This window comes from Mesocricetus auratus, unplaced genomic scaffold (assembly GCF_017639785.1).
Source record: "Mesocricetus auratus isolate SY011 unplaced genomic scaffold, BCM_Maur_2.0 Super-Scaffold_100676, whole genome shotgun sequence".
NCBI lineage: Eukaryota > Metazoa > Chordata > Mammalia > Rodentia > Cricetidae > Mesocricetus > Mesocricetus auratus.
In genome coordinates this window covers 16,431,448-16,458,521 of record NW_024429266.1, presented here as the reverse complement: position 1 = coordinate 16,458,521, position 27,074 = coordinate 16,431,448, and the positions used below count along the sequence as shown (strand labels likewise).

Genomic DNA, 27,074 nt, shown 5'->3' with positions numbered 1-27,074 from the left:
GCAACAAAACTGAAGCAAACCGAATCAGTGGGAGGTGGTTGTACAATCAAAATCAGGATAAAAGAGAAATTACAAACAACCCTGCACTTGTCAAAGTAGTAGTAATGAAATCCTGACTCTGCCAGCAGCGAGAACCTGTGTTAGCACTTTGGGGTAAGGATGGTAGCCGGGTGCCAGGTAGGAGGGCAGTGTTAGGTTGCTGGGCAGCAGCCATCTTGTGTAGAACAGATGGCACTGAAAGCTGGCAGGGGAGGGGCTCCTTAGCAGAACTAATCAGACAGTAACAGATAGGGCAGCTGGGAAGGCTGACCACAGAGAGGAAGCCTGCGGGGTAGCTGAGTGCCATGATGTTTGCAGTGGTGTGCCCATTGGTCTGAGAGAAGACCTTGCAATGTCTTTCCCATCTATGGATGAACTGAAACTTTTGTGCAGAAAGGAGAATTGAGTTGGATTATGTCAAACTTGTGGGGGGCTTGAGTGTTAGACTGAGAACGGGGGAGCTGTCCATCTCTGAATTCATCGCATGGGTTTTCAGTGTCAGCTTCCGAGGAAGTTTGATTTCTGCAGCATGTGTGACTCTGCCATTCTAGTCTCCGTTGGGGCACACAGAGTGATCATTTTATATATTTTATGCATCAGTTTGCAGCATCAGGACTATAGTTAAAATTAGAAAAGACTTTCTGATGATTTCTACCACATATGCCTCTCACAAATGAAGACTAAAAGCAGCCAGATGATATGTGCGTGTCTCCTTAATAATTCCTCGTAGCCCGACTTAAGCTCTGTTGGACTCAGAGCCGCTTGCTCTTCCTTTTTTGCCCCATGTAATTGTAGGTTGAACGATGAAAATCTAAGCATACTTTAGAGCCCTGACCTTAAAACAAAAAGCAATTATTTTGCAAAAAAACGAGAATCCAACCTGTTAAATTTAATTGTGCATTAAGGAGCCATGCTTCTTGATAGGTCAGTACGTTTGTGCAAATGCCATGACTTTGACAGTGATACCCATGTCTCTGACATCTGTTTTCAAACTTGTCTCTTTCTTTCTCCTTCTTTTCCAGAAGGTTTATTATAGTTTGGCTCAGTTTACTCATTTTGGAGGGGGAGGGAGCATCACCAGGTTGAAGTCAGTGGTATAGCATAGCCATGTGCTATTTGTGCAGAATTTCTGCAATCAATCTAATCTGCTGCTGTCGGAAAATTAGACTTATTTGATATAACAGCACATTAGTAAATGATTGTGGCAGATTTTTAAAAGTTGTCATTTAGTCTCCTCTAATTCTTAACAGAGTCTTGCAAACCCATTTTCACCCTCAAGTCTATGAAAATATCTCAGGTCTTTGTCCCACAGATCTGCAATATTTTTATGTCTCAAAACAAGTCTTGCCTTCAGGTAACTGATGAAGGGGTGAAAAATGAATGTCTTCTGTTGTCAAAATAATACCAGCAGATAAACACCAATGAGCTAGGGGAAACGGTAGCATCTCTAGCCTGGGTAATTCTTAAAAAGCTGAACAACCAGGCATGTTCAGAATGAAGAGACGCTAACATCAGCTTTTTATTAAGGAGCTTAAGTGTTTTACCTTCCATCCTACACCCATATGCTGCTTTAGGGAAGCTGACATTAAAGATGAACGGCATCAGCCCCGTCTTCACCTAGTAGTGCCCTTAGAAACGGCTTTCCTCTTCCCGACTGCAGCCTGGCAACATTACTGTGGTGCCTTTTTTTTTTCTTGTAGAATTTATGTCTCAGGTGTTGCTATCAAACTAAACTTTCTCCTTCCTAGTTTTACCATTTCGAAGATAAAATAAGCACATTGAGTGTTACGCAGACAAATATTTGTGTTCTCTGAATTCCTAAGTGAGTCCCACTGTAAGAGTAGCCTGATGCTGCCCCCCTTGTCTGTGCCTTGTGTTTCACAGAAGGGAAGCGTGTTTTCGGGTGTGCATTCGGGTGCCCATGCCTGCTGGAAGTGAAGCTGACGCTCACTGATTTTTCTCATTTGTTCCTGTTATCTGTCAATTCCAAAAGAAGGCTGCCAGTGTCTCTCTGAAAGGCAGTTTTCTGAGGAGCCAGGGTTCTTTGCAAGCAGCCTCTATGGCTAGCACTCCGCTAGTTCTAGTTCCTTTCATGTAGCGAGGCCACCACACAGGCGAGCTAATTACCAGCACTCACTCAGTGCCATCCAGAAGCAGGGATCCAGGTGACCAAACTCCCGTCAAACACACAGATTACACTAAAGGGGAAAAGAATTTAGAAAGGTATTGAGCTTGCTGGATCCATCAGATACAATTTTGAAATTTTCTTCACATGAAGTAGAAACTATTTGAAATATATTGCAGGGAATTAAGAAAAGAATACTCCCCTTTGCTCTTATATTTCCAGTACAAAAATCCATCTATTAAATATTATTGCATATTATATAAGAATATAAATAATAGTAATGTATTGGGAATTGGTACTATATATGTCCCTTCAGTTAGATCTTAAGCTGTAAATTTTGTTTGGCTTTGTATTTAGCAATACAATGATTTTCCTTCACATGTCCAGAAAAGTGCTTTGAGAAAAACATGATGTATAAATTGTATATATTTAACCAATCAAAACCCTCAGGTTCAAAATTTAAATTCCCTGGGTTTTCTTGACTGGTTATGTATTAAAACATGCTTTCAGTTTTTAAAAGAAAAGTTGAATTCTTTGATTTACAAGGAATTTACAAAAATTTGCAGACTTTTGGATTTAACATAGTGTCTGAGATTCGTTGGAATCTCAAGGTGATCCTACAAAATTTCCGGCAGCCCCCTGAGTGAATGCCACCATGCCATATTTAGGTGTGCATTGTATCAGGACTCAGGTTACATAACTAAAGAACAACTTCTCCTTTTAAATTTGAGTTGATAGATTTGAACAGAGTTGCTGTTTTTCTTCCTGGACCGCAATGGTATCTAAAAATACTAACAAATAATGAAAGCTCAGGGGTTCTGTGTGTCTGTCTTGTAGCCTGGTACCCGTAGCTGTAGATGGCAAACGGTTCAGCCGGCGTCCGGTTCCCACTCTGTTTCTGTGTGTTGCTGTTCCCTCCCAGAGCTGATCTGTCAGGAAGCTTACACTTCTTTAGGTGGATTGTGTTTGCTTGGCAGCCTCTAATTTCTTATTATTTAAGCAGAGCCTTGTTTCTCAGTGCTAGGTTTAAAATGTGCATGGGTTAATGTGTATATTCTGGATTATAAGTTTTTCAAAGCAGTGATGGAGCTGTGTGTTAATCCTTAGCTTATAATTGAAATGGTACATATTTGCACATTTTAAGCCTTTCAGTGTAAAATTTCTTAATTGGAATACTTTCTCCCTTGGCTAATTCATTAGTGAAAATATTTATCCCTCAAGTTAATGCTACATACTATGTAGCAATTTTTACATAGTGTAAGCTTGTTTGCGATATTTTGATTTCACTTTAAAACTTTTATTTTGCTTCAGATACATATAGTTCGTACTCAATATAATGAGAAGTGCAGACACACATGAAGAAAATACATGTCAGCTGTCTGCTTTTACAAATGATCATTAAAACACCCTGTCTCTACTACTTTGACTCCAAATTATTGTCTTCCCGAACCCAAAAGTAATTTTCACAAGTAAATTGCACAACAGAACCCTCTCTTCTGCTGGTTGGCAGTAGAGGATTTAAATCCATGCCGACAGTTCATTTGACAATGACCTTGAGGGGCTTCGCTTCTTGAAGAAGAAAGCAGAAGCTTGCGGTAAACAAAGTTCACTTCTGACAGATGGATTGAATGACAGAAAGGTTGCGAGTGCCAGAATAGCCCTGGCAGAGGAGGAAATGTTCAGTGGAATCCAACAGGAGAGGAGGTGTGAACAGGTGCAGGGTTGCTGACGGAAGGGGAACCAGATGGAAGGAGCCACAGCCAGTTTATTTAAAGGAAAAGGCAGAAAACATTGAAAGGCTGTGCGATCAGTGGCTAAAAGTGTTCATAGAGGAAGGTAAAAATTCACAAAGCAAAACTGCACAGTGGGGTAGCTAACACTTAGCATAATGGTAGTAATTTGTGAGTTGAGTTTGGAAGTTGCAATTGAAATACATTCATCTTGGCTCTTTGCACCATCAAGTATAGATATTTGAAAGTTGTTTATTTTTTTTAAGTTTCTAAGCTTTTTAAAATCCATCCATTAATTTATTTTTTCCAGCCTGAAGCTCCGTTGTGATAATACTAAAATCTTGTCGTCAGCTAAGAAAAGAAAAAATAAAGTGAAGGTTAGCGTTCCATTCGGTTTCATCTCGTGATGCTTCAGTTTTGTTCACATATGGGAAGCAAATACATGCAGTGTTGGGTGACATCTGTAATATCTAAGAAATTTACGATGTGAGGCTCGATGCTGTGGGTTGTTTTTGTTGTTCGGAGTCTCTGTTCATTTTGTGAAGTCCAGCATCGTATTTCAGCAAGGAGAATGCCTGCAAATACACATTTGCTGATGACAAACTGCCGGTCAGTGGCCTCTACTAAGGTTGCCCTGGCTTCTGTGACCTTTCAGTGACCTGCCCCCAGGCAGACACCTGCACACTGAGGCACACTTGGACACAGGGAGAACATACAGTGGAGCAAGAAAAGAGGTCTGCTGTGCTTGTTTTCTTGGACAATTTAAAATTGAGCTTTCTTCCGTCCTTGCTAGTCTGTCTGGTCACACATGCGTGCTGCTTGCAGGAGCCTTTGTCTCCCACGTTATCTTGAAGTTTCCTATGTTAGGTCCCAACGAGAGGATGGCAGCAGAGGAGGAGCTATTTAGGAAGGAATCTCAGACACAACAAAAATGGACCTGGTGATTTATCCTCACACATGACTGCCTACTTTCAAAGAAACTAGGGACACGGGAAACTTAGTGTCGGGTGCACACTTCCTGACCCAGAACAGTCTGGATTGGGCAGAGCACGCCTAAGTCTGCATGTTTGGAACACTTTGAATTTCCAGGTAATCTAGGATCTGTGACACATTTTTGCCAGTGAGCATTAAGAACCCGACTTTATTAATTGAGGAAGGTGTTCATTTGTTGCTATTTATTTGTATACTTCAGCACTTATGGCCTCATTTTAGTTGGGTAAGGCTCTGTTTGGGAGGAGAAATAGTCCATGATTTCAAGTTTTACTTGAAAATGACTGCAGTACATTTTCTTCATTTATAATGAGCTGGTTATGCCACCTTTCCTGTCAAAAGTAACTGGCTGTCTTCCTGTATCAGTGCCTGTAGCATGGTGTGGCTTTAGGAAGTAGGAACTAGAATGCACATGGGCTCTGGGTTTGAAACTTACAAGGGAGAAAAAGTCCTCCAGCAATTAGTGTTACACGTAACACATAACCCATAGATTTGGTTGCTTGTCCTTCATAGATGGAATCAGTAACTTCCCCCAAATAAGTCAAGTTAGCTGTATCCAGCATAGGGAATCTGGAGCCTTTAATTAAGGGGGCTTTGCAAGGTTTTTTTTCAATGAAGTGATAACAGCTTGATTACTGTTGATCATCATTGATTGAGCACATGTTTTATTCCAGCTGCACCAGGCACCACTTAAGGTTTGAAATGTAGAAGCCACAGTCCTTCTTCACGGATATCAGATACAGTAGCAAATAAAGTCTGTAAGTTTATGTATGGGTATCTTTGTTCATGTAATCTGGAAAACATTATGTACCAGTTACACACTTACTCTTACTAAATGAATGGGCTAATAAAAGCATTTAACTAATCCAGCACTTGCTATAATAGTGAACTGAAGTGCACAGAAGATAAGTGGTTTGCCCAAGGCCACACTTGTTTAGTGGCAGCAGGAAGTAGACTGTTCATCTCCTTACTAAGTGTACTGCTCTTCCTGTACCCTACAAGTTCTATTCATTTGGACTAATTGAGAGCACAACTTGTCAAGTAAGTAAATAAAAGCCTGTAGTATGTTATAATACCTTGTGGAACTTTTCTGCTAAGTCTCTGCATATCTCCTAGAGGGAGATTCTAAAGATTCACATTAGGGAAAACTGAGTTAATTTATGGTAGGAACCTATAAACTGGCATATGGGTTTTTTGTTGTTGTTCTTAGTCCTCATGATTGCATCTCGCCTCCTGCTCCGCCTTACCAGTCCATTTGTGCTGAGCTGTGCAGCTCATAGAAGGAGAAGGTGGTGTCTTCCACTTTGCGCTTAGCCAGTCCTCTGAAATACGGGATGCAGGGTGTGAAGGTTCTTTACCGCCACCCAGAGAGTAGCTAACCGCTCCCACGCCAGTCACCTGTCCTCTGCCACAATTTTGCTTTTATGAGCGTTCTTGAAGGTAACACTGGCATTCATATAATTAACAGCCATTTGGTTGAATTTAGAAACTTTTCAAATGTGACTCTGAGATTGAATGGAATGAACTGTTAGTATGGATACTTTGTTCTATAAACCTTTAGGCAAGTCTACATGATGCTGACAAGGACAGACCCCTGAGCTGGACTGAGGCAGAATTTCCTTTACTTCCTTGTCTATGCTTATGCGCCACACCAAAGTGGAGCGCCCCATGAGTAGTAAGCAGCTCTGCACTTGCTGTGTGTGAACTCTCTGCAGATACAGTGGGCAGCACATTTAATTTATCCTTAGTTGAAGCAGACTCTATCAGTGAGTTCTCTGTAAAAGTCCTCTTGAATGATAGAGTTGCCTGCAATTGGGACTCTCAGGGGACTTAGTCTGTGTCGCCCTAGCTTTTCCACTCTATCCTCTTTCTGGGCTTTCAAATTAGATTCCTCCCTAAAATTCAACCCTACAGCTTTTTATGGGAGTTTGAAAGCATTCACTGGCTTATTTGTATTTCTCAAGGTGCAGATAATGTACCATAAGAAGAGCTTTAACTACAAAGGCAGAAGATTAACTCACCAGGCAGGGATGGTTCACTAAGCTGGCTAGCAGGTTGATAACTATGTGGTCTCTAGGAGAACTTGGAAAGAGTTCATTTCTTACTAAAAACAAATGTCCAAGGATGGGAGCATAATTGCTGGAAACGGAGCACAGACATCGCTGAGAAAACTCTCCAATAACCTGTTATTTCTCACTTAATAATTAGAGATGGATAAATGATAAACATTTTCCAACTATTTTAGTCTGCAATACATGTACAGAAATAGAGATCTTGCTACCATTGAAAAATTCTCTAATATGGTTTGTAATTTAATTTTAAGTGTGTGGTTATATTTTGAAAACTACTTAAAATCAGCTTTATTTTATAAAAGCTAAGAAATACACTTTGGGGGGGGGATGGGTAAAACCAAGGGCTTCGCACACCCCAGACATGCTGTCTGCCACTGGGCTACATCAGCTGCCTCATCGTTGATCTCACGCAATGTGGTGCACACTTCAGCCTTAGCTGTTCTCCATGTCCTGTTGGAATTGGCTTTTTTTTCTTCTACCTTCAATGGGAACATTATCAAGATCAAAATTTTGTTTTAATAGTTTTCACTTTTAATAAGATTTTGCATTTTGGTGTCTTCATAAGGCATATACTCATAGTATCTTTGAGCAGTACACTTCCTTTTCTTTGTGGAACACTGGACTAACAATAGTGCTTTGCTATGGGAGGTAGACCAAGGAGTTCTGCTTAGATAGACCAGCGTGGGAGTCACACAGAAAGCACAAATTGCTAATAAGCTACATGTATGCTTAAAAAATTTTCAAATAACCACATTTTTAAAAGTAAAAGGAAGCTGGTAACATTAATTTTAATGGTGTGGTTCATTTAATTAAATAGTAGGGAAAGAGTTCAACTTTTACGTGTGATCAGGATAACACATTGAAGATATTTTTGCCTCTTTTTCCTTTCCTGCAGTGCTCACTCACCATCTGAGTCTGTTTCATGGCACATGTCAATGCCATTAACTCCATCTCGGATGCTCAGTAGCCTCTTATACTAGCGTCTAGTAGCTGTAAACTCTTGTCCCTAAGTTTTCCTATGGTACATAACATAGATACAAGTGTTGTATGAGTTTACACCTTAGGCATGTAATGTAGATGACAGTTGTATTGTATGAGCTTATTATACCCTAGATATGTAACATAATACGCTTATATTGTATGAGCTTACACCTAGATTTTTATTTCTATGGTTACAAGGTGTTTTATTTTTTTTTTGAGTTTTTTTGGTTTCTTTTTTTTTATATATTTTATTTTCCAGTTTAAATTTAGATAAGAAACGAGGTTGCTTCACAAGTCAGTCCCAGGTCCCTCTCCCATAAAATAGTTATTTCAGCTTTTTCATTAATTTGTTGGTAGTAGCCAAGCCTCATTTTGACTACTTTTCTGATGCACCATCTCTTGAGGAGGAATAAGATAAATGAGCATATGGACTGTACCAGCATCATAGTTTAAGGGTTCTAGATCTTACCGCCCATCTTTGACATATTATAAGTTGTTGAAAGTAACTTTGATAAAGAAAATAACTAGATACTAGTCTAGTACTCAGGTTTAGACACCCCTTAAGTGGTGGTCCAGACCAGATGTTGCCATCTGCTTCATGTGGAGACCCCATAGCATCCAATTTGAGTTTTTGAATGAGATGACTGAGATGAAGTTCCACCTGAGCGTCACACAGTCCTTAGAGGATCCAGGCCTTCAGCCTAGACCTGTGTGTGCCCCAGAGGTCATGTACATCCACAGTGCACTACCACATTTCCTGTGTAGCTGGTAGCTGCAAGATGGAAGGTTTTCTTTTTCCTCAAGGTTGATTGCCTTTGAGATTATTATAATTACTGCTTCACTTTGTATAGTCCCCTTCTAGGGAATAATAATATGTGTAATGGATTGTATGCCCATTATCTGCATAGTTCCATAAGGAGAGGTACTATGAGTGATCCCATTTTATTTTTTCATTGAGTAAGATGTTAGACACACTTAGGGCACAGAGCTAACACACAGAGGACTTTGATGTCATGCCTGGTAGTCACCAGTGCCCATTTTCTTAAGTTCTGCAGCCTGTGTCGAAAGGAATGCCACAGTCCTCCTGTGAGCAGCGGGATGGAGAGATGGTAGCTCAAAGCCCATGTGTTCTCAGAGGTATTATGGGATTTCATTTGCTTACATTCCTCTTCTTGGGGCGTGCTTAACAAGTAGAAACATAGAAGTGAGTTTCAAAATAGCTTTTGGGTAGACAAAGGAGCTGGTCATCAGGATGGAGACAGAAGAGAGGTAGCAGGAGGGCTGATGAGGGAGATTGGTGGGGACATTGTCACTAGCAAGTGTTACAAAGGCAAACAAAGAAAGCCAAATCATGACATTCGAATTACAAAAGAAATGTTTACTTTGTTGAGAAGAACAAGACAAGGGGAACCTGAGGACATTCAGGTCTGTTGGCCCCCATGGAAGCATAGTACTTCTCAGCTCTATGGTTGACAAGTGACACAAATGTCACCTCAGCATTGGAAATGAGCTGCTCTTTTTGTTACTAAGACTACTAGGAAGTCCTATACACAGACACACTGATTGTTTGGCCAACAGCTCTGGAGTTAAGGAATAATGAGACTGACACACTGTCTAGAAGGGCTACAAGTTAAACAATAATGAAATTCTACTGTCTTTTTACAACAGTCCTCCCTTCTTCTAACCCTTGGCTGATTCTTCTGTTTGAAACATAGCTAGACACTGATATATTATTTCAAGAGGACTTTGTGTTCACTTATGGGCCTTAATTATAAATGAGAGTCTATGATTTGGTGTAGTTTGCTTAAGAAAACACTGGCATAGTTAATATATTATAAACATGTTTCTACTGCAAATGGCCAGTGTTCTATTACCTGAAATGCTCTCTCAAAGGAAACACCTCTGTCCTGACACTCCAGACTAATAATTCTTCGTGCTATGCCATATTTGTCAATAAATTTAATAGCTACTAATGATCCCAAATCTTCACCATGTGATTGCATACTCTGTTAAATAACTTAAGATTTTTAGTAGCAACTGGAATTCTTCAGTAAGCCATTTTTTAGAGTGATATACATCCTTTACTTGATCATAGAAATGTCATTGTAATATATATATATATGTATATAATTTGAAGTTATTCACCAGATGAGTTGATTATGAGGAATACCTAAATAACTTGATATTTCACAGGGGTGGGGGAAAGTGTAAGTGGACCAAAGACATCAGTTTACATGGACAAATTATGGATGAAAAATAGGAATTTTTGGTGATGTGAAAATGCAAAGTCAAAATCATCTAACTTATTTATGTAATAGCAGATTTACATTCATTTTCGTGTGGAAATTTGAGCACATGGTACCGTAAAATAGGCCAGAGAAATGCTTTCCAGTCAGAGGAACTTTGTCCAGCCATCACTTAATGCCTCAGGAAAGCACCCCTGCCTGGGCCAATGAAAGTTAAATAGAAAACTAGTGAAGTGTGCATCTGATGGCCATTTAGCCTAAGGATATACCTGTGGTTTCTACCACATCTAAAGAAGCCCTTGTAGAAATTGCTCTTACTATTGCTGTAGTAATAAGTGCTTTGCCTGCTTCTAATGTTGTCCCTTCCCCATCTGTTCCCTCACTGCCGCCAGAGTGATCTTTCTCAAGCACGGGTGTGATCACAACACTCTCCTGCTTGAAACCCTACATTGGCTCCCTATTTCCCTCGGGATGAGGGCCTTAAAAATAGCTTCAAGTTCTGGCTGCTGCTTCCATCTCTAGTCTCATCTTTCTTCAATAATCTCCCCTCCACCAACTGCTCACTGCCACCCCACAACATACATACTCCAACCTCCATTTGTGCCAGATGATTGCATTTTCCAAAGGCACCTGGCTCTCCCTCTTCCCCGGGTCTTTGCACATGCTGCCCGCTTTCTTGTCACAATATTCTTCCTGTTCTTTGTAAGGTGACTTTCTACTCAGCCTGCAAGACTTTCATTGTATAAGCCTCCAGACAGCACCCCTTTCTGTCACTAGCCTCTCCTCACCCCTGTCCATTCTTCCTGAGTGACCCCAGGAATCTAGCCCAATTTCAATATTTACTGGTAGTTGAGCTTTAAAGAGAAAACATTGCTTATTTTGTTGACTAGACTTAAAACTCTTTGAGAGCATGGTCTGGATCTTTTGTATTGATCCGTCTCCATAATTTTGTATTTGGCATAAAGTAATTGCTCAAGTGTTTGCGGAATGAGCATTGCACTATTTGATTAAACATGAACTCCCTGTGTATAAGGCAGTATCACGGAATGGAAAGATCACTGGACTTGGAGGCAGAAGACAGGTTTAGTTCCAGCTCTGCTAGTTAACTAGATATGCAGGTGGTTTTGAGAAAAATCCCTCTGTGGATCTGGGGAGGTGGCTCAGTGGCTAAGAGAGCTTGTTACTTCTTGTAGAAGACTCAAGTTCTGTTCCCAGAACCTACAGTGTCAGTTGGCTCACAACCACCTTGTAACTGTGGCACCAGGATATTTGATGTTCTCTTCAGGCCCTCCACAACCAGCAACATGCATACATCATACACATACACAGAAATAAAAGTAAGTATTTAAAAGAGAGAGAGAAAGGAAATATATTAATGCCCCCGAGCCTGAGGTACTTCCTATTAAACAAGAGCACCTCTTCCATAAGTCTAAATTTATTGGAAGAAAAGACAGGTTGATACATCTGACTATGCCTTGTGAAACAGAAGGCACAAGCAGTTACAGGATGAAGCCAGAGTCTATGATGGGTTCTAAGGAAGAGCAGGTGTAACTCGATGTTAGAGTCTTGCCTAGTATGTTTAAGGCTACACCTCCCCCCCCAAGAGAGAGAGAAGGGGGGAGAATAAGTAAATATGAATAGAATGTTTCTAATATCAACAGGCACTATCTAGGTGTGCATACAACCTCCTTTGCCTTGAAGGTGAGTTCTTCAATGTTTTGGAAATGCTGTAAGAACATTTTTGGAAGGAGATGTATTTTCAGAAATGTTTCTGTTGAACATTTCCTTTCCTTTGTGTATATTTCTTTGAAAGAATTTGACCTCCTTTTGGTTTCTGCTTTCTTTCCAAGAACTGACTCATGCTTGGATCTGAGGCTCAGAGCTCAACATTGCACTTGAAGTTCTGACACAGTTTCCAGTGAGGAAAATGAACGTAATTTACAGTAGTAAAGATGGGGGCTGCCACTGGAAGGAGGATGTGGAACCCTGAGACCTTTCCTCGTTATTCCTCTCCAGAGTTTTGACGTTTACTCTAGTACAGGAGTACAGCCACTGTTGGCAGTACCCAGGTACTGGCAACAGTCACTTTGTTCATCCCAAAACATGGAAAACACCATGCTGTCTGCTAAGATTGCAATTGGTTTGTGTTGCTAGTAATTTGAATAATAATGATGATAAAGCAAAATCAAATTCTTAGTTAATGGGAATTTTCTCGTCACCTTTTCAGGTCAGTAGAAAGAGCCTGTGCATCAGGGTGGATCCTTACAGTATTCTACTAGCAGTTATCCATTCATCTGTTTATTTGCCCGTTAAATATTTATTGACTATACAACTGTATAAGGCACAATTTCAGGTTCTATAGATACATTCATGAGAAAACAAAGATCAGTTTTCTCTGTATTTACTTTCCAGATAGATGCACACATTCGGTCTCTCCTAGAAGTCTTACCAGCTTGAGACAGAAAATGTGTTCCTGATACCTCTGAATGTTATTGCAGAGACTGGTGTATTTCTTTGTACAAGACAGACGCACTAGAAAGAAGTGGCCCCACACATACAGGACAACTGGGAAATTAGGACCAACAACCTTAGGTGTGACCTTCAGGATATGTCACATGTGTGGACGACTGAAAATGAGACTCATGGAGTCCCTGTAACCCTTCATAGTTTCTCTGCATCTCTTATAAATGATTGAAGTGTAGTAAATCCCTGAACATCAGAGGCAGAGATTTAAGGTTACACTCTTACCCGAGGAACTTTTGAGGGCCCTTATTAAGTGAAAACAAAAGGACAGCCTATATAATGGTGTTGGTTGGAGGGTTGTATAAAAGATGATGACTTTGAAAGAACTTAGTTTATGAGAAACATTAATAAATGCTAGCTTATTAAATGATAAATTCCCTGAGGGGGATTTTATAATTTTACCTGTTGTGAATGAAGAGCCTGGTATCACAGAAACACTTGTTTTTTTAGCAGCCTACAAATAATGAGGAGGTAGATGCCATTCTGTGACTTGAGTTCTGTGAGCTTTCCTCATGAAGTGTATGCATTAGTAAAAAGAATGTGCAGAACAGAACTGTAAGCAAATATTTAATTCTAGTAAGTGGTATATTTGCTCTGTTGTTAGCAGTTTTGAAACTTTATGTGGCTTCCAAGTTTGAACAAATCAGTGAATATGTTTAAAATAATAGGAGCCAAGTTTCTCGCTATTGAGCACAAAAATTACAGTTATGAAAAGAAGAGAGATAAGATTCTGTGTTTTTGGATTATAATTGAAGAGTTCAGATTCATGCACACTTATTCATATGGATGATGTACACATATACTTACATCCTATTAATAGTATTAATATTTATAACTTGTGTATTTCGTGCCCTGACATTGCCTACCTAGGCTACTTAGCAGTGTCTCCACAGTTGCAATGAACTTGCCCTAGTGACAGATCTCAGTTTGAAGGCGACTCCACTACCCAACTTCAGGATGAGCTGAGTCTTCAAATAAACAATCAAAAACCATTATAATACACTAAGAATCCAGAACTCCAAATGAGATCAGGAAACTCATCAAGGAGAAAGGGAAATTTCTTCCATACAGAACAATAACTAGCAGTAACTAATATACATAAAGAACATGGAATAGAAAAGGCATTATTATTATCAGATGTAGAACTAGCAGGTGAAATGTTATACAATGTGATATTTGCATAATCTCGGCATCTTCTAATTGCCTCCTAATCACAACGGAGAGAGCCTTAATATCCTATAGGAGAAACCTGAGATATCACCCAACCCCAACCATTGTAAGGCTGCCTGATACCAGCTCATGTGAGTAATCATATGTTTTTCTTCCCAGCCTTTAGGCCGGAGATACATCTCTGGTAGTTTAAAACAGACTATAGTGAAAATGTCTATAATAGATAATGCTTACCTCTACAAATGAGAGATTTCTTTCCCAGCCCCAAGAACAGTTGTTTCAAGCATGTTAATTATACAGATTAAGTGATCAAGTCTAGTGTTACCAATCTGAGACAAATGGGTATGTTGGAGAGTTCTATCCTGCCCGCCAGTTCCCAAATAACCACTCTAAAGCTTAATATTATTTGTAATTGTTTGGCTGATAGCTCAGGCTTGCTGTTATTGGCTAGCTCTTCCTAAATTAACCCATTTTTTTTTTTTGGTTTTTACAAGACAGGGTTTCTCTGTATTGTTTTCAAGGCTGTCGGTCCAGCCAAGCCTTGAACTCACAGAGATCCGCCTGCCTCTGCCTCCCGAGTGCTGGGATTAAAGGCGTGCGCCACCACCGCCCGGCAATTAACCCATTTCTAATAATCTGTGTATTGCCACATGGCTGTGGCTTACGGTGATGCCCTCCATGTTGTTACTCTGGCAGCCACATTATGTCTCCCCAACTCTGCCTTGTTTCTCTCCATAACTCTGTTTAGATTTCCCACCTAGTTATATTCTGCTGGTCATTGGTCAAAACAGCTTTATTCATCAACCAATAAAAGCAACATATATTCACAGCATACAGAAGGACATCCCACATCAAATGGGTATCATTTGTCCAAAATACCACCTATACCAAGCTCCTCCTTCCACTTCTTTTTATATTCCTTCCAGAATAGTTTTTTGTTAGCATGAAAATCTTGCAGTTTTGGCTATGGCTGATGCTCTTTTCGTGGTGGTAATGGCGGTGATGTCAAAGACAGGACATGCTAGGCAAAAGCTCTACAACTGAACTAAATCCCAGGCAAGTGCTTCACCACCAGACTAAATCCCAGCTTCTTGGAAGTTTCTTCAACCACAGGAGTGACTACCACAAAGTGCTCTAAACTATGCTTTGGAAGTAAACACCTTGTACTCCCAGGGTATTGTGTGTTTAGTAGTGACACTTCTGATCTCAGAGGAAAGGTGACAAAAGATGTGGTAGATGGGAGGGGTGGATGGCAGGTGGTATTGGTGACACTACCAGGTCATACAGTACTTCTAATCTGAGGCTTAATGTTGAACTTGAGGTTTATCTAATGGGTCACTTTAGTTCTGTTACACGTAAAATAGCAAGAAAATAATAATTTGGAAAACAGAATTATAAACATCATTGTGGCTGTTTTAGAAAATATAGTCAAGCCAGAACTGTAATTGGAAAAGGAGGGACCTAATAATTGTTTAATTGGATATTTTTGTTGTTTTTTGTTGTTGTTGTTGTTGTTTTGTTTTGAGATAGGCTCTTTCTATCTAACCCTGGCTGTCTTGGAACTCACTATGTAGACCAGGCTGACCCTGAACTCACAGAAATCAACCTGTCTCTGCCTCTTGAGAGCTGGGATTAAAGGTGTGTTATAGCACTGACAGCTTGGCTTATATGAAGCCTTTCTAGTAACTGTTCACTCCTTTTTATTCTCTTTTATTAAAAACAATTCCTGAAGTGGTAGTGCACACCTTTAATCCTCGCACTTCGCACGCAAAGGTGGGTGGATTTCTCTGACTTCGAGGACAGCTTGGTCTACATAGTTTCAGGCCAGCTGGCACTAAATACTGCAACACTATCACAAAAAGAAGGGGCCTAGGACATTGATCACAGCTATTTTAGGTAACTTGAAGAATGGAGATAAATATCCCCATTCTTATATTTACTCCTTTTGAAAGTTAAATTTATTGAACTAAATTAAGTACAATAAAAGCTAAATTTTCTTGAGACAGGGATTCACAATATAGTACAAGCTGGGTTCAATCATTCCAATGCTGGAGTTATAGCCATGAGTTATAGCCGAAGTCACAAATTGTAGGTGTGTAGTTAAATGTGTTTTAAGAAGCACATGAAGTCTTTGAGCTATCACAGCTGTGACACAGACCCCTTCCTGTCAGCCCGTAACTTTGCTCACACCCACCCACTCATCCACAGGGCCTGGAACTGTGATCTTTTGTAGCCTAGGGTTACTAGTCTAGAGTGCTAAGTTCACAATATTATAAAATGGCTTTGCTGCTTGTAGAGTCATGCAGGTGATGTATGTATCATAGCTCCTCCCATTCTCGTTGGGGTTCTAGGCTCTCTTTGGCTAAGTATCTCACACACTTGATTCATGTAGCAGGTAGTAGCTATTTAGGTTGTTTCCAGTTTTTAGCCACTGTGAATATACTTACTAACAAATTCTTTAACATTATCTCTTGTGTTCTTGTATAATAGGGTTAAATACCAGCTTTGTTAATTTGACCATCAGTAATTGTGAGAGAACCACAGAGAGCAAACCTACTTGGGGGAGGGGTGCTGGTTGAGCTGTCTTCGTGAGATGACCAAGCTACTAGGCTAGTTGGTCTCTCAGCTTTCTCCACCTTGATAGCCTTCCTCCTCATACCTTTTACTCATGGAGTATTAATGCCATCAGTCTATTGTTTATCTTCGTCCAGTTTGAAATCCCTTCCAGAGTCAAGGCCCACTAAGCCATGTTTATTTTTACTAGATACAATGCCTAGTATAACGTCTTGCACAAATATAATGATAAATACTTAGTGGATCATTTGAATTCTTCAGTCTTTTCCTTGGATACCTGAGTGTTTTTTATTAATTCTTTAGGTCCACTATTACATTATCTCTAGTGTGTTATAAAATAAGTTTCCTTGAGCAAAGATAGTTTTATTCCTACCTATGCATTAAAGTCATTCACTATGTAGCTTATGAGTGGATTTCAAATTGTTTATGGCCCTCAGGGTTTTTAAGTTGAATTAGTTTTGGTTTTGCTGTTGTTCAACTCTAAAATGAAAAGGTTACGTGAAAGAAAATGAGATTTCCTTTCATAGCTGATGTCCCAAGATTCCATGAGAAGCTGACCTAATCAGAAAGACTTACACGGGGAGAGGGCAATGGTGGCTGCCGAAGGAGGATGGAGGCAGGAAAACAGCGCGTCTTATCCCATAGAAAATAGCAGGCATGCCTCCTCAGAGAGAGTGGGGGTTGTGGCGAGAGGTCTTTTGTACAGCTTTATAAAGAGAACTCAGTCTGCGATCCTTTCTCTAGTCAGTTCAAAGTGTCACTTAGTAGGCAGCTTCTCACTGCTGGCCTTTGCTGTCATTTATGTTGGGAGCCATTATTCTGTGCTTGTGTCATGCAATCTCTGTTCCATTGCTGCTGGCATTAGGAATTATGCCCCCTGGGCCTTCTCAGATACACGTCCAGCAGAGAGTCTTGTGGCCATTTTGGTTACACACGCCAGCCTCTGTTCTGGACCCTAGTGCTCAGACTCAGCTATGGCTCCTCACTGGCAGTGCAAGCTCTGAAGTCAGCAGCCTGACCTATGTCATGCAATGCTCCTGAGGCTGATCTAGTTGAGCAATCTGTTCTAACCGGTCCAAGAAAGTCTTGCCTGTTTACAGAGGACTCCAGTTCCACCCAAAGACATATCCCCCTTTTGAAGCCTTCCTCTCCTCTCCAACACCCTCCCGCTCCCAGCCCCACAACTTAAGCAGGGTATAAGAAAACCCAGTCATTTTTATATGCACTGCCCACTTTCCATGTGCTGAGCACTGAGCTGGGTTTAGGGTAGTGAAAGCTAAAGATTACAAAGGACAATACATAAAAACCAATAGCAAATGTATGATACCACTATAGGATGGACACAGCACATACTAAGGGCATCCAGGTCTGAATAGTTGATTTGGGAGAGACAGGAGAAAGATGGGCAGGATTTTGAGGTTTTCCCAAGAGGGCATCGTGTAGTGTATGCATCGTGTAGGGGGTTGGGTGGGTGGACCAGGGCATTCCAAGAAGGGATGAAACATGTGCAATGATCCTTAGCCAGAAAATACGTGGTGTGAAGGGGAAGCAAAAGTAGCCTCGTCTGACTATCCATTTGTTGCGATATACTAGTTTGGAACTGAGTGTGAGACAAGACCTTGGACCACATCCAGGGGGGTGTTGTTGTTAGAAGTACCAGAAGGGACCTTATTTCACATGTAGCATGGACCCCTGATGATTCCTTTTGAGTGAGGTGTGGGTGTATTTTCATTCTGGGACTTTGCACTACAACATTGCCACATGCATTGACCAATCTGAGTACAGGCTTTCCTTATGTTGCCGTATAATTAGAAGCCAGTGAACTGAAGTTCCACAGCGGTACATAGACTGGTAGTGATAGCTTTATGGATTGTTTATTTTTAGTTTGGCAAAGGCTAGGCAGTAAATATCTCAATTAGTAAACTAAAGCAGCATGGATGAGAAATGCCCACAAGGAGATCAGGAGTTTGAAATAACTGAGTCACTTAATTGAAGGAAACCCTCACGTTGCTTCTCATAGAGCTTGAAGAACCCACCCAGCAACTGTTTCAAATGTGATTTGCAACATGCGGACAATGTTGGTGCAACAAGGGCCTTGCCCTTGCTCAGACTTGACTTGTTTAGGACGTTCCTCTCTGGACGGGGATGTAGAGTGCTTGACAAGCGCCAAACCCTGGGGTCTGCGCCCAGACCTCACACAGTTGGGAGCCATGGTGCGTGTGTATAACAGCACTCATCAGTCCAAGGTATTCCTCAGCTACATGGCAAGTTGGAAGAGGCCACCCTGCTTACCTGAGACCAGTCTCAACGAAACAACAAAAGGAGTTCTCTTTTAAAGAGATCCACTGGTAGGAGGTTGTCTTCATCCTACAATCCTGTCAGCATGACCCCAAAGGGCAATTTATTATGAAGTGTCCCATTCACAGATTGCAGCCAGACATATGAATGTGAAAGCAGGCACGTAGTGCTGGCCCCTCCTCTCTGGTCTCCTCCAGTAAATTATATCTTACATCTCAGAACAAAACCAGAAGTAGTCTGCAAGGCTTAGCTTTAAAATAAGTTTTGTTGAAACTAAGAACTAAGTCGTGTTCTTCCTAGAATTTCACAGTCTTGGGAATAGTAACCATTCAGAAGGTTAAAGATTAATAATACTACAAAGACAGGAAGGATAGAACAACAACGAAAAGTGTGTGTGCGGTGAAGACGCAAAATACAAGACTGGAAGATGGCTCAGCACTTACAAGTGCTTATAAGGAAAAGCCTAAGGGCCTGACAACCTTGAACCAACTCCTGCAAGGTGTCCTCTGGCCCTTACACCTGCACAATCACACACACACACACACACACACACACACACACACACAAAACCAATTACAAAATACAAGTGTTTAGTAGTTACGGTTTTGTTTGAATTTTTAAAGCTTCACTCTGGAGTCTGTCTGAACCTCTGGTACGAATTGTACACTGTATAGTTCTTTGAATTGTCTGTCTTCAGCAGAGTGGGGGAGAGGAGACTACAGAAAGATTAGCTTCTGCTGCTTTAGTTTACTACCTGTCTGATGTCTGGGGTCTGTGGGGGAATGATGGAGGTTTGTGCACCTGCCGATTACGTCTCTGTCTGTTTCTCTGTTCTGCAGACTGGAAAAAGATAGCATTCAGCAAAGCCTCAGTAACGAAGCAAAGGCCCAAGCCCTTCAGGCCCAGCAGAGAGAGCAGGAGCTGACACAGAAGATACGGCAAATGGAGGCCCAGCACGACAAAACTGGTGGGTGGTAGGGAGAGATTAGAGCCTGGGCACTTGCTCACAAGCCAGGCCCACGCCTTACTGTGAAATGACATCAGGAACACCTGTAACCTTTGGCTGGCCGAAGGGAGCAGATGCTAACTACACCGGAGATTCCGAATTACATATTAGTTAGCGTTTAAAAGAGAAAATGGAAAGTATTGCCCACTGTCTGTTGATTTCAGAGTGCTGCTCTCACATCTGTTGCACCATCTGGATTATGAGTTTATTTACCTGTGTTCAAGAAACGTAAAGCTGAGAGAGACCACAACAAAGTAGAAAAACAAAGGGCTTGTTTTTGGCTGGGTTTTCAGGCACACATGTTATATAAAGAAAATAGCATCAGAAGCTCTGCGGGAAATGCTCTGAGCTTACAGTTAGAGTCTCCTGAATAGCATTGAACAGTTCCCACAGTACACACATTATAGCTACTCTAAAAGCCTAATGAGTTTGCTTCAGCATCCAAACTAGAGAAAAGCTTTAGCCATTAATCGGTTCTTAATTCACTGTCGCAGCTGGATGTAATTCAGTGGCTCCAAATTGATATGTTCCTTTATTTAATCTTTGCAGCTTCGAACATTTTTAGCATTTGTATGATTTCCCCACCTCCCCCAATGCAGTCGAGAGTGATGCTTAATCCTCTGCATTCTTGAGCTTCTCACAACTGCTGTTAAAATTCACTAATACAAGGCATTGACCACAGCTGGCAGCTTGGCTAAAAATCGCCATCTTTCATCACGTTGGCACTGTTCTGCAGACTGAGTTGGCCAGTAACTCTTTACCTTTAATTTGAAAGTAAAATGCACTTTGAAAATAGGCAGTTTGATGTGTGCAGTCAGAGCGTTATGTAGCTCTTTCGCTTTTGAGTTGTGTGTTCACAGACAGTGTTAGTCAAAACAAGACAGTGTCAGTCATTATAATTCCACACCACATACTCCACGCTGATTGTACCATTAAAACAAAAGTTTAATTGATCCTGTCTCCTCCAGAAAAAAATGTTGCTTCATTTTAGTGCCTTGATTTATTTTGCTTTATATGCTATATACTTTTCCTCCCAATGATTAGCTGAAAAGGAAAAAAATTACTTACAGATGAATTTCATAGGATTTAATGCATATTGTATTTAATTGTATGGTAAAAAATGATTCTGCCTATGGACACTGATCATTAATGATTTACTTGCTTTTTAAATGATTTATTTACTTAAAAAGGCAGCTATCATGATGCCTCATGTAGAGTGTTTCTTCTCAGCAGTTAGCCAGAAGAAATGAAAATTCTCTGGATTTTGTTTTTTTACTAAAACACAAAGAGAAATTCATGGGAGAAATTGCCATTTGGGCCCACTGCTAACAGAATCATCCTGGTCCGAGAGTCTTGGGCAGAATTTGATGGTTGGGTAAGGTTTTAACTGTTAAAAATCATCTTTAAGATCTTTTATTTTGCAAATACACACAAATCACGGTCTCTTCAGTCCCTGGTTGGAACTTTATTGAAACAAATTCCATTAAAGTATTATCAAGTTTTTAAGGACAGTTGTGTAATTTTACCTCATAACTGGAGAATATGCAGGCTTCAAGAGGGTAAAATATGAGATAAGAAGTGTTGAGCACCAACTACAGTATAACAGAGAATTCCTCGGTTTTAGTTTCGATTTATCTGGTTGTGAGAAATTTTGACACTGTTTATAGTAAAATTGTCAAAATAAAAATATAATATCTTGCACGCTTCAAAGATACAAGCATTTATGACTTCATTTGAGATATTTGACAGTTTATGAGCATGCTAAAATGTTACACAAGCTGATGCGATCAAAATTACTCTGGGTGTACAAGTATATTGTGAAAAGAAGTGTCTCCCAGACTCAGTGTCCTTTCACTTAGGACACCGGCAGTGGTCTGGTGGCCGTGCAGTGATCTGAAGTGCTCGGCACAGGACATGGAAGGCAATGCAGAGCAAAGCCACAAACACCTCGTGTTGATGGGGTTATTGTTATTTTCTAGAAAATGAACAGTATTCATTGCTGACCTCCCAGAATACATTTCTGACAAAGCTAAAGGAAGAGTGCTGCACATTAGCCAAGAAGCTGGAGAAAATGTCACAAAAAAGCAGGTAGGTGATCAGGCAATATTATACAATATCCTCAGAATACTGTTTAGTTGGTAGCTAAAATTTAGCCTTAAAATTGCATTTTATGTACTGTAATCTAACATTAAAATTAGTCATCTGTTTGGTGTAAGTTTTCTGTGAAAACAGGTTTCTATATACATATTTTTGTGATTGTCCATCTAGACACCCTTTCAGTCGCAAGGATGGACTCCAGGGCCTGTGTACAGTAACCAAGCACTCCTTCCCTAGCTCCACCTGCTACCCAACTTCAAGTCTTTTCATGGTTATATATACTTTCTTGGCTTATTATAATGTTTAGAATTTAAAACCATGAAAATTCAGGAACAAAGGCCAAATAACCAGTACCATAATAAAGAATACAGATAGGTCGAGCAGTTTTAGAATCTTATGTTGATATAGGTAGTGAATGCATTTTAATCTATTGCCACAGTTCTTTGGGAACACACAAAAGCTGTCTTTAATGCTAATCATTGGGGACATTGAGGATGCAAAGTGCATGGAATAATCCATACTGAACTCTCACAAGAGCATAAGACAGTAATTAGCTTCCTTTACACATTAAAAAATACAATTGTTTGAATAGCTTGAGTGTAGGAGTTTTTGCCTAGGTATTGCTGTTACCAATGTCTAGAGTGTTTAAGTCCATGGTGATATTTATGCATACTATTAAAGTTCAGAATTGCTGGATATAGTGACTTGCACCTGCAGTCTCAACGACTCTGCAGGCTAAGCCAGGAGCATTTCTTGAGCCCAGGAGTTCTAGGCCAGCCTAGGCAAGGAGAGGAGAGGCTTGCTCGGTCACAGTATTAATTATTGGAAAAGCTAAGTGGGGAAAATTAACCTTTAAATCCCTGAGGAAAGTAGACATTCCTGGGACGTAGTAGTTAAACTGAGAGCCAGGGCTAACCGGCACTATGTCCCTGGGCTCTGTTTTCCTTCTTTAAATTAATCAGTCATACCCGGTGCAAGACTCATGAACTTGAACCTCAGCACCTGTCAGCCCGGATGCTGCTTTGTACACTGATCATGCTCCTTCATATCTGACACATAGATGGCACCCAATGCATACTTATTGAATGAATGATAAGTGAATGGGAAAACAGGTGTGGTGCTACCCTCCACATGCTGGTCTGATTTCTGGTGCCAGCCTGTTCCTTTGTGGGTGACAAGCAGTATGCAGGAAGGAACTCTTTGGGATTCAGGAGGAACTGGACTGGAGTCTTGGTTTGTCAGTCACTGTGCTGTGTGTATAATCTTGACTGTGTTGCCCAGTCTCCTTAAACCTCAACTTTGTCAGCTATAAAAGGACTTCTAAAGCCTTGTTACAGGATGGTTGGGGGATTTAAAAGTACATTTAATGACAGACATGACAAGTACCCATACTGTGTACTGTCACCCCTCGACAAACACAGGGTGTTGGTTACAGGACCGACACCATACCAAAATCCACAGATGACAGATGCTCACATTCTTAACAGAAAACAAAGTAGTAGATACATGGAACCTGCCTGTATTCTCCCACATATTTTTATGTTATTTCATATTTTTGTGGTGTTAGAAATGGAACCCAGAGCCAACATGTGCTAGGCTAGTAGTCCAGCACTAAGAAACACCCTCACTCCTCTCTCATATTTGAAATTATCTCTAGATTACCTATATAGCCTAATCCAATGCAAATAGTATGTGGTTAGTGGTTAGACTGTACTGGTACAAAATACCACAGGACAACCCTCGTGCTCAGTACAGACCCACCTGTGTGTGACTGAGCTGCCGAAGAACCCGCAGCTGGGGAAGGCAGCTGTGAGCCCCGACCCCATGCTTGCTCACCCCATAGCAAGGTAAAGGGGCTGCTGGCACAGCACACCTCATGACTGGGCAAGACCTGAGTAACATTTTCTAATGAGCAATGTCTGTTTGGTGATGAAAATATCTGTAGGTCCAAACAGAGCCACCTCAGAGACATTGCTGGACCTCATGGCTTTTTGTGGGTCAGGCTCTTTTGACTCCAGGTGCTGAGTCTGAAGGGTTAAAATGGTAACCCACAAAGCTAAGGCTTTACAAGCAGTGACAATAAGTAGTTCTGCTCTGAAACTTTTTGTACTTCACAGAACAGTAGAAGTTGGGTTTTTAAGGTCGTATGTTTGGCATCTTTTCTTTCTCGTCAGTCCTACCTTATTTCTCCCCCAGTTTCAAAGGAATTAAGACATTTTCTCTTTCCTTTATGCTCCGTTTGACATTCCGTTTTGATGTTACCTTCTGCTGTGACTCAGAATGTTTCCTTTAAAATAAGAATAATAATGTAGTGAGACCTGTCACTTCAGGGCAGGCTTCTATGCACTCTGTGCCAAACTTTTGGGATGAATAACTTCTGATGGCCATTGAGGTAAGGGTTTCTCTCATTGGGGGAATGCAGTCTCCAGAATAATGGTTTAATCCAGGTAGTATTTGGGTTCCGGTTTTTCACAAAGTACTGTAGTAAAATTTTTAATGAAAATAAAACATGATTTTTTTATTATCAATTAAAAATATTTGTCCCCTTTCCTTGTTAAAATTTCTGTAAGCGTTTTGGGTCATTCACAGTGCCACACTAAATAAAGGGACTCAGCATTGAAAATTAGCTTTTTCAATTACAGATCTAGGCATTTGACCAGAGCCCATGAGGAATCACTAGAGAAGCTTCCAGTCTGGGCTCTCCATGCCCATACATCCTGCCTCTCTGCTCAGCCTCCTGCAAGGCTGCTCTCGGAAAATGTACTGAAATTGTGTGTGCGTGCGTGTGTATGAGTGTGTGCGTGCGTGCGTGCGTGTGTGTGTGTGTGTGTGTGTGTGTGAGCACGCGCGCCCGTGCGATGCATTTTCTCTGAAAGTAAACTGTACATCACATTATGACGGTGACAACTGTGTCTGTCTCTGGAGCCTCCGAGGCCATCAGCCCAGTTCTTCACAATGTGCGTGTAGTGGTGCCTGCAACCACAGGGCTCGTGACTAGCAGGCTCCCACTTAAAATGAAACCTGGAATCCTGCTTCATACTTTACATCTTTTATAGCTTGTTTTTGACTATGAGGCAAGAAAATTAATTCTATTTTGTTTTTAATTGGCACCAGGCAAACATTCTGACTGGTTTTAGTTAAGTATAAACTTTAGCTACCCCTTTCCTCCACATTCCCTAGTACATTGAGAACTTCCATAGTTACGAGGTTGTTGAGGGAGGTAAATATTTTTCATGCAATTTATTTTTCTTTATCAAAGTGAAGCAAGTATCTCTCTCCCTAGACATTTGGAAAAATCCACATTAAAATGTTGGAGGCACGGTTTGAATTATGATCCAAAAGCTGGTCTGGGAAGACCTAGAAAATGTTGGGCACTGGCTAAAGATGAGCCTGTGCCCACACTGACGACGCCCTTCCTTCCATGGTGGAGATGAAGCACACTTTGTGTGGGTCTCATCTTCTCTCTCCTTGCATGCTGAAAGACAGGAATGAGCACAGGACTGGGGCCGTGTGACTCTGCTTCTCCCCGTTTTCCTGTATTTGTCACTTGCTGGGTTGCTAGGCCTGTGGATTGATGTCTAGCACTGCCCATTGTGTATTTGTGATTTGCGTTTTGTAATTAAGAGGAACAATGGGAGTCCATGGGGTCTCGTTATATATAATGGTTGGTTTAATTTGTTTCACTTCTATCTTGTTAATTGTAAATTGATCATTAAGATTTGAATTCTAATCTGTCACCAGGGTTGTGAGTATTGAGGCTAGAGTAATGATCCTGGTTTTAATCACTGATGATGAGAAACAAATTTTATAATTTTGGTACATATTGCAGTTCATATATTTTAACACTGTATTTTATGGAGTTATAAATATTGTTAAATGACTTTTAGTGTAGTTTTACTATGTGGACTATAATGTATAAATTATATTACTGTTTTGGCAGCAGTAGGTATCCAACTGTGTGAGTTTAATTGAAGTAAAAGAACACACACCCGGTTGAACTATTTTTTTTCCTCCTTGCATGTTTAGATGATGTTAGGTTGGGCTGCTACAAAAATTGTATTCTACAAAAGGAGACTGATACTGACCTTCTGTTAATTGTTACCAAAAGTCAAAGCAGAATCCAAAAGAATAAAAAAATGAAGGTGTCATATTTTTCCTTTAAAAGCAATTATCATTATAATCTGAATTATAGTAGTAAAATGTCTTCCATTCATGCAAATGCAATTACACGCTATAGCTGCTACATAAAATGCAGGGAAAGTTCATGCTTCTGAAAAGCCAGAAATTGCCTACATTTCTGTGAAAATGAATTAGAGTCATTTTCCTTTGATATGGGAGTAGGGTAAATGTGGCTTTCTGTTTTCTCTCTTTGCTTTGCAAGCCACTAGTTGTGTGACTATATTGTCAGCTCTGCCCAAATAAAGAACGATGTATGTACACATATAGCGAAGCTGTATTGTATGACAGAAGCTGGTAGGCAAGTTGCCATTATAAATAAAGTGGGAAAAAAACAAAGTATATAAGGCAGGAAAGATTGTTACAATAGCACATATTATAGTAGTCTATACTTTAAAAATACCATATTTTTGTGTTTACTGAAGACATCTCATTATAGGGAATCACAAAGAAAAATTAAGGAAACATTGCTATCTCAAGAAAATCCCTGCTATTTTTTCATGCACCTCATCATTTTTCATGGATATGTAAATGTGTCATGTACAGCAGCTTATGTCATGATAGGTTCATGCAGTGTATGCAGTTTTACAGATGCTTTCTACCTATCTCATTAATGAGCATGTTTCTCTGTCAGTGAATAATCCACAAACAAAATTGTAATCAAACCACTTGTTCCTGTTCATTAAATGTTTATGACATTTCAACTTTTAACTATAGAAGTAATAGTATAACTATAACATAATTAAAATTTGATGATCCTTTTAAAAGGGAATTGTTGCTTCAAAAGCCAGACACACTTTTCAAGGCTGCTAATGTGTATTATTTTGCTTAAGTGTTGAATTAACCTCTTCTCAGTAGAAATGTGCCTAAATAAATGTGTGACTGCAAATAGAGAAGGGTTCATAGAAGAGGGATGAGCGTGAGCATTGCACTGTGGGTAGAATTCTCCTTCAGAGCTGGGCACATAGATAAGAGACGCCATGCAGGACTGGCCACTCCCCATTGCTGACATTAGACAGCTAGTTAAGTTGCATATTTCCCTCACAG

The 27,074-nt window shown here is 40.4% G+C and overlaps 1 protein-coding gene across 9 annotated transcripts in view; it reads left to right on the top strand.

Moving 5' to 3' along the window:
• Positions 1-27,074, top strand: part of Sdccag8 (SHH signaling and ciliogenesis regulator SDCCAG8) — a 196,834-nt gene that overhangs the window by 103,462 nt on the left and 66,298 nt on the right. For all 9 annotated transcript variants that reach the window (XR_002384506.2, XM_021231888.2, XM_040738916.1 and 6 more), the window contains 2 exons: positions 19,588-19,715; positions 21,734-21,842. Coding sequence is in view for 8 of the 9 variants with exons in the window: in XM_021231888.2 (XP_021087547.1) it covers positions 19,588-19,715; positions 21,734-21,842 (237 nt within the window). In the remaining variant the exon portion in view is untranslated. The remainder of the gene's footprint in view (positions 1-19,587; positions 19,716-21,733; positions 21,843-27,074) is intronic.